At 54.6% G+C, this 15090-nt stretch overlaps 1 protein-coding gene across 2 annotated transcripts; it reads right to left on the bottom strand.

Annotated features, from left to right (window-relative positions):
* Nucleotides 1-572: 572 nt before the first annotated feature.
* Nucleotides 573-15069, bottom strand: TRIP13 (thyroid hormone receptor interactor 13). 2 transcript variants are annotated; one of them, XM_082380114.1, is made up of 13 exons: nucleotides 14838-15069; nucleotides 13840-14005; nucleotides 13616-13745; nucleotides 12856-12911; nucleotides 11966-12056; nucleotides 10642-10714; nucleotides 7933-7996; nucleotides 7056-7142; nucleotides 6739-6845; nucleotides 4925-5078; nucleotides 2910-3022; nucleotides 1845-1914; nucleotides 573-1522 (listed from the first exon to the last, which is right to left on the bottom strand). In XM_082380114.1, the coding sequence occupies exons 1-13, from the start codon at nucleotides 14927-14929 to the stop codon at nucleotides 1427-1429; spliced, it is 1299 nt and encodes a 432-aa protein (XP_082236240.1). In that variant the 5' UTR covers nucleotides 14930-15069; the 3' UTR covers nucleotides 573-1426. The 2 variants fall into 2 exon arrangements, with proteins under 2 accessions (XP_082236240.1, XP_082236241.1); XM_082380115.1 differs by lacking the exons at nucleotides 573-1522; nucleotides 1845-1914 and adding an exon at nucleotides 4547-4626.
* Between the last annotated feature and the right edge of the window lie 21 nt (nucleotides 15070-15090).

The following is a 15090-nucleotide window of genomic DNA, read 5'->3' as shown; positions in this document are numbered from 1 at the left end:
GGTGCCCAGAGGCGGCGGCGTCAGACGTACCCACGTCCTGGGAAACGGCCCGGCGGAGCCCACTCAGACCCGTGTCACAGGCCCCGCCGCCCCTCTCGGGGCTTCCCTCCCCCGCTGCCCCCGCGCTCATCTGTCTATGCCTCTGCACCGGCCCGGCCCCGGGCTCCCCTCTCCTCCCACCTGGACACCTGGACGCTGGGCACTTCAGTAGCAACCCTGGAGCGTGGAGCACCCCTCCCGTCTTCTGACCCCAGGGCCCACAGACGCCACTTTCACCCTATTTCAGGGTCTTGAGGAGACCACAGAGCCAGGCCCGGCCCCAGGGCCGCAGTCACTCTGGTCCTGGATCTGACCCGGAGCCAAGCACGGCCGACGGCCCCGGGGCGGAAACTCGGGTCCTCCCACCCCCAGCCCAGCCCTGACCCCAGGCCTCCCCGGGCTGCACAGCCACCTGCAGACGATGCACCTTCACCTCAAGGCGTAAAACAGGCTAAAAGTCAAGTGATCGCGTGAGTAATTTTAAAATAAAACTCAAAGCATTTGAGAGTGATAAGAGAATCAAAATGAGAAAATTTTGGAAAAACAATTTTAATACTTAAGAAGTTCTGTGACAAAAGGTAACGTGTTCTTTTAAAAATGTATACGAAACACTAATATGAAATTTATTTTAGTATGAGATGAAAGCAACAAACACGATATTCTGTGGAATACATCCATCATTGGCCAATGTATTTTACACCTGTTAACATCAACCTGCATCTGAGCCGTGACTGACGTGAAGCGTCCCCGAAACGCCGGCCTGCACTGGGCACCAGGGAGGCTCGCCCCGCGCCAGCTGCTCCTGCCCCGCAAGTGCAGCCTGTCTGCTTACTGAGAAGAGCACCTGCCCTAGAATTTTCTTCTCGACTTCTGTTAACATAGGAACAGGTTTTTCCTAGTCATCAGTCTCCCAAATGTCTGCACTAAACCAAACAAGCTCGCGGCAGGAAGCAAATGCTGCCTTGCCTTGAGGGATGTGTACTTCTCTTTTAATGCTATGATTACATTCTTATTTAAGGCAATGTAGTTTCTGCTTCGCTTCTATAAAACTTACATTAGTCATCTTTTTTAAACAAAACTTGTCAGCATTTTGGGCCCAATCAACTGGAGCCAGGCTAGAATAAGGACATCTAGACGGTTCTCTACAAAGAGACACAGAGCTCAGATGATCGTCTTTTAAAACAGAGAAAACGACAGGTTGTTTGTCTTCTAACACGCGTTTAAAAGTACGTAAATATAACACGCTTCTTGAACACCACCGGTCTGTGGGTTTCTGGCCGGCAAGGCTCAGCCACGGGCTCGGAGATTGCCGGGCGGGCGCTGCTGTGAGAGAAGCCTGTCGCCTCCCTGCTGTGCGCTCACCGAGAACGCAGACGGGGGCGCCAGGTCACACGCACGACGAGAGCTTCTTCCTGTCCTCAAACTGCTTGTCCACGGCCAGAGACAGGGCCTGGAGGAAGCCCTCGATGGTGATGCTGGGGGCCTGGAAAGACAGACGGCATCGTGCGGGTTCTCGTCCTCGGAGGGGCCACCCGGCAGCGCCCGACCCCCCCCCCCCCCCAGGGCACAAGCACCTCCGAGGAGGCAGGGAGGGCCTGCACGTGAGCGCTCGACGGGCCAGCGAGGGGTGAGCAGACACACGGCCACCTCCTCCCACTGCCCCAGGAGCCCGTCGCTTTAGAAACGTGAAATGAGGCAGAGACCCCAATGGTGGCAAGTGGGACTCTCAGCGAGGCCGCACCCTGCTGGACAGAGCGGGCGGCGGCGGAACAGGGCCCGGAGGCGGAGCTCGGCCGGGGACTCACCTGGATGTACAGAGCGTGAGCCAGAAAGGGGAGTTTTCTCAGGACACGGCCGCTGAGGCCCTCACTCTTCCTGTGAACGTAACCACACTCAGGGCGTCAACTCCACACGGACCGCTGCATGTTTCCGGACTAGACCCTGCACGTCCCTCCCCCAGAGCCCCTCGAGGGGGGCCAGGACAGGGTCCTGACGCCACCCACAGCCTCGCAAGGAGCACAGTGAGGTGGGCACACGGCTGGCAGCAAGGGCTCCCCCGGGAACCGGGCTGGTTCACGTCTTAGTGAATTTTTGCCCAAGTCTCTGAACTGCTCTCCTCTGTCCCACCTCAGCCACTTTAACTAAATCTCTCCAACCGGTAGCGACTCCCCCCGCCCCAGGCCCCGCCAGCGCCACCAGCTGGTGTCTGCAGCGCAGCCCACCTAAGGGCGCCCGCAGCCTTCCTGATTTCTCTCCAGTTTATGCAAATTCTAACGGTCCTTCGGGGCTCTGCTCCATTTCCCAGCTTCCCTTGATCACCAAGGCCATCTGAGAACTTGAAAGCGCTACCAGCCTGGGCCTTGAGCAGGCGTTGCCCACGATTCTCGATGCTCACGTGTTACGTGTCCCTCGGTGCCCAGGCAGCTGGACCGCTTTCCTTTATTTCCCAAAGCACCAAGCCTAGCGCCGTAATTGTTTAATTGTTTAACTGTTTGCTTATCAAAGCAAAAGCGTCCATTTTATTTTCTTGCCAATTTGTAAAAGTTTAACAGATACTGCTTAAGGAATCAGTAATGCGTCAAAGAGAGCCTTAATCTGAACGTCTTTCCAGATACAAGGGCAGCACTTTGTTCACGGTCCACTGTAACGTCTAGGAGGCAGGAGGGCAGCTGCCCTCCACCCTCCTGCCCAGGAGCCCAGGGTCGGGGAGGCTGGGGGGCTTCTGGCGCGTGTGCGATGCCTTGGGATCAAGCCCCTGCCATCTGACCCCAAACTACCACCCCGGCTGCCGCAGGCAGTTACGACGCCCTCCCCGCCAATCCCAAAGCAAACGGGCTTCTCTTGGTTACAAAAGTGAGGTCAGTGCTCACCTTGAAATTTCACTCAGAAGGAGGCTCAACTTAGATACGTTGTTTTCAATGAAGCCGATCATCTCCAGCTCGCGGAGGGTCAGCAGCTGCTGGCGAGGGTATATGATCTGACACTGCGGGGACAGAGGGAGGGTCAGCAACGGGGACAGCACTTAGACGGCAGACACACTCCACGTCACATCTCAGAAATCCAAGTAGGGCCGTTGGACCTGCACGGGCCCCAGGAAGCAGCTCTCTCACACAGCCCCGCTGCTTCTAACAAAGGCAAGAATACAGACAGCAAAACATGTCTCAGAAGCCACAGCGGCTCAGCCCCTTCTGCTCCTGTGGGCAAAGCATGTCCTCAGCACGTGTCAGGTGGGGAGGAACTCAGAGGTGTTGCGTCCAGCCCGGTATTCAGTTTCGACCATGCGTCACACCCCACAACGGACAGAGTTGGGCCCTGGAGCCGGACTTGGCCAGCCTTTCAAGGAGGGTCTCTGTTCACTGCTTTAAAATCAAGACTCTCATTTGGTGGAATGACAGACAGCCTCTAACTGACCATGGACCCGGGTCCTAGAGTTCACCTCCCAGACCACGTGTCTGCACGTGGGACGCTCCTTCCCAAGCACCTGCGCTAAACTGTCAGGCTGCCACGCTGACGCTGCCACACCGTCCGATTCAGGAGCCACGAGAGGAGCAAGGAGAGGTCTGGCTGCACATTTGGGAGGGCTGGTGGGGGTCGTAGGTAAAACAAAGCAACAGGGTCTGTGCTGGGTGTGTTCTGACCTTCCCACCTGACTGCGTGACACTCCCTCAGGCTCCCTGCGGCCTCCGCGGACCCCCCAGGGACCTGAGCCGTCCAGCGGGCTCCTGACAGCGCGGGGCCACAGTCCTTCGTCGACAGCCTTCAGGGCCGGCCAAACCTCCGCCACATCGGAATGTCTTCATTTCCCATAAACCATCTAAGAAACGACACCTGCTCCAGGCACTCGGCTCCCAGAAAACATCCGAACGCCTGGCGAAACCTCAGGGCAGCCCCCGGACTCGCAGCACAGCACGACGCGGCACCCTGGGAAGGCACCCGGGGGCCTCCAGCAGGACCCCCACCACGCAGGCTCCTAAACGGCGGTACCACGTCAAAGCCCCACGCCCCACCCCACCCCCCAAGGCGTGGGAAAGCAGGAGGGCCCGCGCGCCGGGACAGCGCACCCGGGGCGGAGACCAGCTCCCGTCCCCGCCAGAGGCCGGGTCACCCTTGTGAGGACGCTGGGGCCCCCACTCCGTGGTGCAGGCAGCGGTCCCATCCCCCAGCCGGTTACAAGGATGCCAGCCTGGCGATCGCTGTATACATCCCCATTTGCTGGCTGGCTCGGTTACCGCCCACGGGCACACGCAGGCCCTGAGACCGACTCGCGAGAGGCAGACTGTGAACATGAATGCGCTCGCTGCCGCTGTGCTCACGCTGACGGTAGGACCTGGGGCCGCCAACACTGCAGCGGACGACCTCCCTGTGAACTACGACCTCCAGTCTGGTGACCTCCCTGTGAACCAGGACCACTACGGTTCTTCCTCTCTCAGGGGAGGAAATCGAGGCCCAGAGAGCAGGTCACTTGCAAAGGCCGTGAGGTCCGGGACAGGCCCACACCCCTACTCACTCGGCACCTTGCAGATCAAACCACCATGATGATCAGCAAAATACTGGACCAGTGGCTGTGATTTCGACTATTCGCTCAACCTGCAGATACAACAACTGTAGCTTTTTTTTTTTTTTTTGGCCTCACCACGTGGCCCGTGGGATTTTAGCTCCCCGACCAGGGATCGAACCCTCACCCCATGCAGTGGAAACACGGAGCCTTAACCACTGGACCACCAGGGAAGTCCCCAACAATTGTAACTTTCAATCTCAGGAGATGATTGATGTCAGGTTGAGAGACCTCATTCTACATTGGAACCAGATGTATTAGGCTACGTCAGCGAGTTAAGAAAACATAAGAAACCTACTGATTAGGAGAGAGAGAAAAAAACCAAGGTACCCTCATCAGTTCTTCCAGGCAGGAGAGGTAGATTCTGAAAATGGCTGCTGCGGAGGGCGGCCCAATGTACTGCCTGATGTCAGCTCTGTCCACGAAGGCCACGTCGATCCTCTCCGTGATGTTGGAAGTGGTCAGGATCACCACGTTGGAGTGCCTGCAGACAGAGAGGTGAGGACCGGTCACCCCATGCCGTAGGGACTCGACCACACCTGACCCGACACGAGGAGCGTCAGGACAGACGGCCACCAAGGCCCCGGGCATTCAGCCAGCGCCCTTCAGCCGGCTACACTCCCCCTCTGCACACCTGCCCGCGAGGCCTTCCGAAGCTCCTGCCTGACCCCCAACTCCTGCCAGGTTCTCCTGGCTGCAACACAGCAGACCCTCCCCGGGCCGTGCCCTGGTCGCTCCCCTGCCTCCCGGAAAGCTCTCCCGGGCCCCTGCTTGACATCCCCCTGCCTTCCACCCACGGCGAACCCCTCACCTCTGCGTGTGCCCCCGAGCCCCACAGCACCTACACTCCCGCCTGCCTGGGCACGGCCATGCACAGGTACACAGCCCTCTGCAGGGTGAGCAGGGTGAGCCCGGGGCGGGGCGGGCACACGGGCCAGGAGGCTGGTGAGCCCAGGCTGCGCGGAGGGTGCACACACGCCGCTGGGACCCCCTCGTCCGGGGCTCGGGCTTTTCACAAACGGTCAGACCCGCACAGAGGCAGCGTGAGGTGAGCGGGGTGAGAGACACACCAGAGCCCCAGTCTCCACTCCTCCCGGAGTGACGGGGGTGGTCCGGGGGCCCATCTTCTGCCTTGAGCAGTGGGTGCGCAGCAAGGCCATCAGTGCAATGGGAACCGCAGGGAGTTGGGGTTTCTGGGCCGAACGAGGGCCGGGGACTGTGTGGACGTACAGGTCTTCGATGGAGGCTCGCCCACCAGAACCGTGAGCAGGGCGGGAGTGCAGGCCCCTCCTCCCACCCAGAGATGCCGGGGCGACGCTGGCAGCAGAAACTGAGCGGTCAGGAGAGCGGAGAGAGGGAGGGGCCCCCGGGGGCCGAATGCCGCGGACGGTTCCGCACGAAGCGCTGGGGTGGACGAGGGGGCAGTGGCAGGGGGAGAAACCAGACCGAAGAGCGGGGGTGTGGGGTGAGGAGGCAGAGACAAGAGGGTCTACACCTCACACAAAGTTCGCTTGCAGAAGAAGCAAGGGACGCCTGCAGCTGACCCCAACAGACAATGCAGATGTTCTCCGCTGTGAAGAACACCGTGACGGCCAGGGTCAAGTCTGACACAGCACAGCGTAGCTCACGGCGCTCCACTCAGCAGACCCACTTCTGAGCGCGGCACGTGGAGGGCAACGGGAGAACCAGCGCACAGAGCAGACGGGGCTTCTCGTGCGTCAGGAGTCGCCCCCTAGAGCTGGATCGGCTTTGGGCACACTGGCCGCAGGCCTGGAGTGCGAGGCTGGACCGCGGACACGCGAAACCCGGCCCCGTGGAGGGCGAGCCGCTGGCGCCCCACCCGCCCGGAGCCGGCCTGTCAACGACCGCCACCGCCAGGTCCTGCTGGCACTAACTCAGACACTACATTTTGCTTCTCTGCAGGGCACACATCCTCCCCACACCCAAGGTTTGTTTTGCATTTTTAATACTTTAATAAAGAAAACATACTTAATTTCTAAAACATGCATTTAGTACAAGCTGCCTCAAATGTGGAGAAGACAGAGCCCACGCTCAGTGCCAGATGCGTTCTTAGCTAGAAAAGCTGGGAGTAAGGCTGGGCGGTGTCCGTGCTTCTCACACAAGCCCGCTGTGCATAGCGTTACCTTTTGATCTGATCGATTTGCGTCAACACGGCGTTGACTACTCGGATGGCATCCGAAGGCTCGGCACCCGCCCTGCAGGCATTGCGGGCGGCCGTTAGGCTCTCCACCTGTAGGGACGGAGCAACGGGGTGCTCTCAGCTGGGCAGACGCAGGTGTGGGCACGCGCACCTGCACCGTGAGCCTGATGAAAGGGGTGCCCGTGGGGCAAGGACTGCAGGGCACGGAGCCTGCGGGGGCTGGACCCGCCCCAGCGATTTACGAGGCCCCTCAGTCTCAAGCCTCCTCCAGTCACAGGTTTAAAGTCTGAACACACGTACCTCGTCAATCAACACAAACACCAGAGCATCTTTGTCATCAATTAAGTCCTGAATCTTCTGGAACATCCTAGTTACCAGCTTGCCACTCTGGAAGCAAAACACTCTTTATTACCCACTTGCACTCATCAAGCTGCCTGGTGCACACGTGCCCACTGTCCCCACCTGGCTTTGCTCTGACCCCAGGTGGCCGCACGAGCCCACCGTCTCCTGACGGCCCCTCGGAAAACTCCCTGAACCAGAGAAGCCAGGTCTGCAGAGAACCCAGATGCCCTCCCTCCTGGCTTCGTGGGCCAGGGATGCATGCACAGCTCAGGTGACTCGCACCTTGGCCCCCCTGTCTTCCCTCCTTTCCCTTCCCAGTTGTCCTCACGACCAGGACAGCCTGGGTCTCGCGTGCAAACCGGCCCGGTGCACCCCTTATGGGCACTCCCTGTCCCCACTCACCACCCACCAGGGGGACCTCCTGACACAGGTGCCCGCGGCAGAGCCTTTCAGAGGTGAGGGGCACCTGTGACATCACCTGGCTGGAGTCCCTCAGTTCACAGACGGTGAACGAGGCTCAAGCCCCAAGCGCATGCTCCGCTGAGGGGTGCCGCCCCGTTAGAAGGCAGACCCCTCCCTCTTAACGTTACACTGAACTTCCTGTCCCACCCAGTCAGAGGTCTGGATGTGACGGGCAGAGGCGTCAGACTATTTCCAAGTTACCGCTGAGCTCTGGAAGTTTTCTCTGACCGCAAAGTCAGCCCCTTGTTCACTTTCCCATTTCACCTCTTTCTCTCCTAAAGCTTTTGGAGGAGAAAGTTGGCCTAATCTACCGGACAACTTTTCAACTGCATGGCTGACAATCGAGAGAACTGGAATTCGTACTAACACTTACTTCTGAAAACCACTTAGAGAACAGGCTGTGGCTGTTTATTTCGATTAACTGGCCATACCGGTACCTAAGACGGGAAAAAAGAGTCACAGCAATTGTTACAAATCGGTCCGCAGCCTCCGCAGCGGCAGCCGCCTCCACCTCATTAATGCAACATCTCTCAAATGCCCAGCAGGTTGAGAATGGCTACTTTGTTAAATCATTACAGCCACTGACACACGACCGAGCGACCTCGCAAGCTATATACTAAAAATTACAAAAAATCTAACAAGATGCATCACCGTCAATAGTTCTAGATGGAGCAAATTAAGTTTCTCGAACTGAACAGTATCTTCATTTGAATTAAAGCAAGAATAAAATCCCTCTCATTTTTAATCTACTTATAATTTACACTTCCATATTGAAAAAGCATTACCTGCACTAACACAGCAAACAAATCAAAACACAAGCATGAAAAATTTTTTGGCCAGAGCGGAACATTTTTTCCTCCTTCCACAAAACCGTAAAGAATGTGACAATTTGTTTTCCAGCACAAAATCACTTCCTGCAAACCTAGAGCCCTGGAAAGCTCAAAAGGGAACCTGAACACATACCGACTGAAGTCCAGCACTAACACTCCATCCACCAAGGAGGTGGTAAGAGATCTGGATGCACTCAGTTCTGACTAAAATCGAACAGGAAACAGGCCCGAGAAAAGCTAACTCCCCGGTCCTCCTCACAGTTTCTTTCATGTCAAAAGTCCACAGAAAAAAAGAATTACTTCTAAAAAGTATCATTAATTTTCCAGTTGAAAAAGACCATTTACTAATTCTGTTTAACAAAACAGGAGAAGGGGGAGACAGACAACCTAATGAATACAGATCGGGTTGACTATTAAACAAAATTAATCATAAAGCATTTTGAATATTAAGTGAAGTGGGCGAAAAAGACTTGCTAAGGCTTCTTTTTGCCACAAAATAAGTACAGATTTCCAGATCTTTGTACTGGAAAAGTTACATTTCTTGTAATAACACCTCCCCCTCTGGTGGCTTAGGAAACTGCCCTTAAGAGGTCTTCAAAACACAGATGCATTTCACTATGTAAAGACCAAGGCCAAATTACTAAACATAAAAAAAAGGGTTGAAATAAAGCAATTTCCCTACTTATAACACATTTTTGAAAACAAAATAGATTTAAAAGTAAATCTCACAGGATTTCCTCTTCTGGTCATACTGGATCAACAGGGATCATATTCACCTTCTGCCTTAACCAACTAGAAAACCAGTCAGAACAGATGAAACAACGTCTGTGATAGGCACTGGACGACAGCTCTGGAGGACGGTGACCCGAGAGGAGGGCAATGGGGCGAGCGCGACCGCCCTGACTTCCTGCCTGGAGCACCTTCCAACAGCGACCGTGGGGGGGACCCAAGAAGAGTGGCCATCAGGCGAGTCGAGGAGACAGAGGCCAGAGTTCAAGGAGCCTGAGGTGTCTGGAGGCTACAGAGCAGGGTTCCAGAGAGGAGGGGGATACACAGGAATAAAGCTCCAGAAACCATCACGGGGCCCTGGAGTCTTTCCTGGATATGTGGTGTGTGTGAGTAGGGAAACCCTGGCGCTCACAGGCCGGGAGTGTTCAAGGCCCCAACAGCCAAGGTGCAGAGTACTCGCTGCTCATCCAGGGGCTCAACTGAGACCCGAGAAGGGCCCCACCTGAGCGTTAAGCCTAGACCACATCAAGACCCCTCTCGAACAAAGCTTAAAAAGAGACCTCAAAAAGGATCACACCAAAGACAAGTACACAAACGCCTGCCAGAACAAAACCCAGCAGTCATTAAAAACAGACCACAGAATCCAGATGCTTGAAATCATAACGTCCACATTCAATCAAAAATTACCTGACACGCCAAGAAGCAGAAACATGTGTCCCGTAACCAGACCCAGATGATAATGACAATGGACTTGGTAGACAGAGCATAAGACAGCTATCATACACTTACCCCAGGATTTACCAAGAGCACAATGGGACAAGAAATGCAAGTATAAAAGGAACCAAACAGAATCTCCAAAGAAAAATACACTATCAGAAACAAATATTTCACTGAACAGAATTAAAAACAGATCGTCTACTGCAGAAAACTATCCAAAATGAAACACAGACAGAAAATTTTAAAAACCTGAAAACACCAGAAGAGCACATCAGAGGCCTGTGGGACATCAGGCAGTCTAACATGTAAACAAACGCCGAGCGCAGGGGAACTAGTGGAAAAGGTAACAGCCAAATATTCCCTAAGTGTGATAAAACCATAAACCCCAAAACTGCCAAAACTCAAGGAGGAACAGACAAACCCAGCGATAGGCTTGGACAGTCCTCCCAGGAAGCGACAGAACAGCAGACAGATGATCAGCCAGCATGGACATCAAGCGTCCTGAGCTAACACACATGGAACCGTCGACCCAACGAGAGCAGAAACACGTCCTAAGTGCACGTGGGGCGACAGTCACCAGGAGAGACCACGTGCTGGTCATAAAGCAAGTCTCAACACGTTTAAAAAGACTGGAATCATAACTCAAGACAACGCTGAGTACAGAGGAATTCGTTAATTTACATTGAAAGACAGAGACCTACTATTCATGTAAAATGATTTAAAAATAAAAACAGTTTCCGTTGTTATAATTGAAAACCCAGCAAACCCACTTCTGTGGCTCTCCTCTCTCAAATTACCGAAGTTACCTGCTTGAGAGTCTGATGGTCAATTTCTGGGCTAAAGCTTTACACAGGGATGTTTTTCCAGTTCCTGGAGGACCTGTAACAAAATGCAAGCAAATTATGTTTTTAAGTCAGTGCTATAACAAATTTGTTAAACAACAGTAGTTACATTATCCACAGGATATAAGATAACAAACAGACGTCAGTGCTACGAATGTTATTACCACAAGTACCGCTTATGAACTTACAAAGAAATCTGCTAGCGGTGTAAATGCTAGAAAACATCACCAAGTATGCCTCCTGGCCCACAATCCGCTCCACGTTTGTCCACATCTACACTGACATCCTCCTCGTCCCCACACGTCCTCTATGAAATCCACTGATTATGAAAATCCACCTTTCAAAGGTCAAACACACCTTTCCTGGTAACCATCAGGACCCTGAAGGCACTGACGTTTGCTCTTTCTGAAGCCCACGGAACCACCATCTTTCACTCGTTACCTGGACGTGGGCCCGAACGCCACGCTACACAGGGAGAGCGGTAAGGCGAGGGCTTGTGTCCTGAGTGTGTGTCACTTAGCACAGTGTTTTGCAGGAACTCTGAGGTAACTGATGTGGAAGCATGAACCCATCCAAGAGAAAATGCTGACACATTCAACTCTGATTTTCTGCATTTTCCATAGTTTAAGAGTAAATATACAACCAATTCTAAATGGAAGTAATGTACTGCACTAATTAAAACACCTCTCGATTGCCTAGTCTGACCCTGGTATTAAGACAATCTGCCAGAATACATGCTATTTAAAAGACATTGATTTCTTAAAGTTGTATACAAGCCTACAATCTTTATTGTATAAAGAGGCTAATTACCCTTTTAATTATAGTTCCTACTTCACTGTAATTGGGGTTTTCTCTCGATTCTTTTCTCTCCAGGGACATTAAGAAAGAAAACCCAGCATTCTCCTCCAAGAACTAGCCAGAGTCCTGTAAAGTGTGGCGTTTGCAGTTCATTACCCATCAAGGGAAGCTCTAAGGATACTATGAAGAAACACAAGGCAACTGCTATCCTGAGGAGTCCATAACCGATCGGAAAATGAGGCAGGTATTTGAAAAGTTTAATAATAGTATAAAAAGTCACAAGGCATAACCAGGTGGCTGCCAAACAAAGGGTCAAGTAACCAAAGCCCCGCGAGCGTGAGCCCGACTGGCTTCACAGAGGAGGACGCTCTAGGACAACTCCGGCCCCAGCAGAAAAAAGCAGCTGCAACTCCTCGCAGGAGGACAAAGGCACGAGTAGAAGCCTGGTTTCACGCAGTTTATCTTGTCAAACAAAGCTGTAATGCTTTACCATGAAGCAGCACCACCCGGTTCCAGGTGATGAGATTGCTGTCGACCTTCTTGTCTGAAAACAGTAAAGTTGTCATCACATAGTCAAGGAGCTGAGTGGAGAAAGGAAAAATACAGATAAAGTCCCCGGCAAGGCGAAGGTTCCGCTGAACGTGCCCTAAATTAGCAGAGCGACGGGAGTCTTCAGAGACTGCCATGGCCAGACGCTTGCCAGACACCTACAGGCTTTCAACTCAGACGGTAACTTGAGATATAAGAGGACAAGCGCTGGCTGTTACTGTTTTAAGAATAAAAGGTGAACACGAAGATCACTTTTATTTAAAATGCCAACGACACACAAAACAACTGAGGGACACGCCAAGTAAGAGTGAGCTCCTTCCTCTGGGACACAGCAGTGGACCAGCACACAGCCCATCACTGAAAGAACAAGAGCCGGGGCTCTGCGGTCCACTGTGGCGGCCTAGGGGAGCCTGGGGTGATGAGGGGTGGTGGGGACAGACCCCTAGTGTCCCCCCGGCGTGCAGAAGGACTCTTCCCCCTGAAGGGGGTTCAGACACGTCGGAACCTGCTCAGACCTGCCCACCTGCTCAGTCTGCCCCTCGGCACTGCCTCCTCAGCCCACGGAGTGACCCTGTGCACGTGCTTGGTCACACCAAGCGTGACACCCAGTGCAAGTGGTCTTCACCCTCCCAACACTCCCCCTTCTCCCAAGGGGAACTCCCCGGAGGGCAGCTCCACTCAGGAGCAATCCCACAGGACAGAAATCCAGGACATGGGCTGCTGGTAAGCAGTGTTCACAAAAGCCCATCTGAGTTAAGGAGTGCTAGAGAGTGACACAATCATGATTCTACTTCAAATAATGGGGTCTTTTGGGAAAAATGCACAACTCACGTGAGATTTGACTTCCACATCATACACCAGGCTGTCCCAAAGCCCATGGAATTCAGCTGAGAGAATAAAACAAAAACCTAATTTTAGGAAAGAAAGCCTTGCACCTACTGGTTTGGTCTGCCCTGAGCCGCTGATGCCCTCCACTGCTCCACACGCGGTAAGCTAAAATTCTGGTTACCGGGAAGCCAGACTTTTAAAATTGTTCTTAAAATTAAAGATGTTGAATAAATGGCAGTCGCACGTGGCTTTGAGTAGGTAATTAACCTCTTTGTCATATTATTCTGTACACCTGTCTTTGTGGACCTGTGCTCGGACACAACACAGACCCTGAACCCACCACTCTCCCCACGAGCCGACATTCCGGCAGGGCTGAGCGGCAGGTCTATTCCAGTCGTTAGGACATCAAGCCTAACCCGGATTAGAAGCAGGATTCTGCCTGCTAGACCCCATCGGCAAAGTTCACAGAGGAGCATCGAGAAGGCAGGAGAAAGGAGTGGTCCAGCAAGACTGACCAATTGGGCAGGAGAGAAGAGCACCAGTGTAATTCTCAATTAGCACTGTCTTTGAGGGATCCATCCAAATAGGTTCAAACTGGAAATTTCTACCTTTCTCTGTCGTGATATACTTTCTATTTCATAACAGATAAAACATTCTAAAATTCTACACAGCGGACAAAATCTCCTTGACAAGCCCAAGGCGCGTGCCATCCTCCGACCTCCCATTCTCGGCATGCTCTGCCTACTGTTACTGTCACAGGTACCTGCAGGCAGCACCCAATGGTTTGCTGCAATTATATTTTCTGTCTCTTCCTCCAGATTTTCACTGCTGGGGCCATCTTCATTCAGCTGGAAGATGTGAAGTGCAATGGTGCACGTGCTCAAATCAATGGGCTGCGATGAGAAGGAAACATCAAATAAATCTACACAACACCCTCTCAAAACAGCAAGTGCACGTTCACGGGGCCACTGAGAATTAGTAAGTTACCTGTGGATCTTTAGCCTTTAATTCCGTGTCAACGATGGACACAGACTGCACATTTCTGGTCAGAAAAGGCTCATCAAACTCAGTCCACGCGTAATCGCCAAACACGATATTATGCCTGTTGAGGAGCTTTCTAACACTCAGCTTTAGATCTTCTTTTTTTGCAGTGCTAGGAAAGCAAACAAAACGTGTAAATCAGGTCTGAGTTAAACACCAACATTTTAACAGTAAGTGATTTAAAAAAAAAAAAAAAAACGGGGAACAGGGAAAAGGGCAGCAGTGAAGAGGGCAGGCAGGAGGGCCTGCCTGGGGAGCAGACCTGCGCGGACTCCTCGTGACCTGGGGAAGCCGCCCAAGGGCTCTGTGCCCCAGGTCCCCATCCGGAGAAGGGGCGACGGCAAGAGTCGGTGCCACCCTGGGCTCCTGGAGGTCAGTCACTACGCTGGAGCTGTGCTGGACAACGCGAGGCCCACCGTGAAGCCCGCAAAGCGCAGGCGCAGTGACAGGGCTGTGATTAACGGAGACTGGAAGCCCCAAGCTGCGGCGGCGGGCAACGAGGCCGTGAGCTGCGGTCCCCCTTCAGCCCCCTGCCCGCTGCTTCCCAGACCTCGCAGGCCCTTCGGCTGCCCCTAGAGAACCACCCCCCCACCCCGCCGCCCGCAGGCGCCCCTCGCCCGCCACCGGCACCCCCCGCGCCCCGGCCCCTCCCCGCCCACCGAGGCCAGACAGGGTTCGCCGGGGGTCGGGACTGCGGGCGAGGGTGCGGGGTCAGGGCCGTTTCCCCAGACTCGGAACTCCTGCGACCGGCCGTCCCAGAGCCCGGCGTTCCCGGGCTCGGCTGGGGCCGGGGCCGGGGCCGGGGCCGGGCCGGAGTCCGCCTCGGGATCGGAGTCGGCTCCTGTCAGGGCAGGATCTGGTCGGGGTCAGGCTCGGGGGAGCGGGTCGAGGTCGGGTGTTGTCAGGTCGGGGTTGCGCCGCGGTCGGCTCGGGGCCCGGCTCACCTGCCGCTCCGCTGGTGGACCTCCACATGGACGGTCGGCGCCTCGGCCACGCAGGGCAGCGCCTGCTTCAGGTCGCCCACGGCCTCGTCCATGGCGCCGCCGCCGGAAGCCGAGAGGACCGGGCCGGACCGCGGCCGCCGCCGCCTCTCGCCCCACGCCGCCGCCACCGCCGCCGCCACCGCAGCAGCCTCAGCCCTCCGGCCGCGCCCGCGCTTCGAACCTGCCGCGCGCAGCGTCCCGTCCCCTGACCCGG

This window comes from Balaenoptera borealis, assembly GCF_965194805.1.
Source record: "Balaenoptera borealis genome assembly, chromosome: 2".
Lineage (NCBI taxonomy): Eukaryota > Metazoa > Chordata > Mammalia > Artiodactyla > Balaenopteridae > Balaenoptera > Balaenoptera borealis.
Note: the sequence above shows the minus strand (reverse complement) of the source record. Positions and strands in the feature narration are given on the sequence as shown.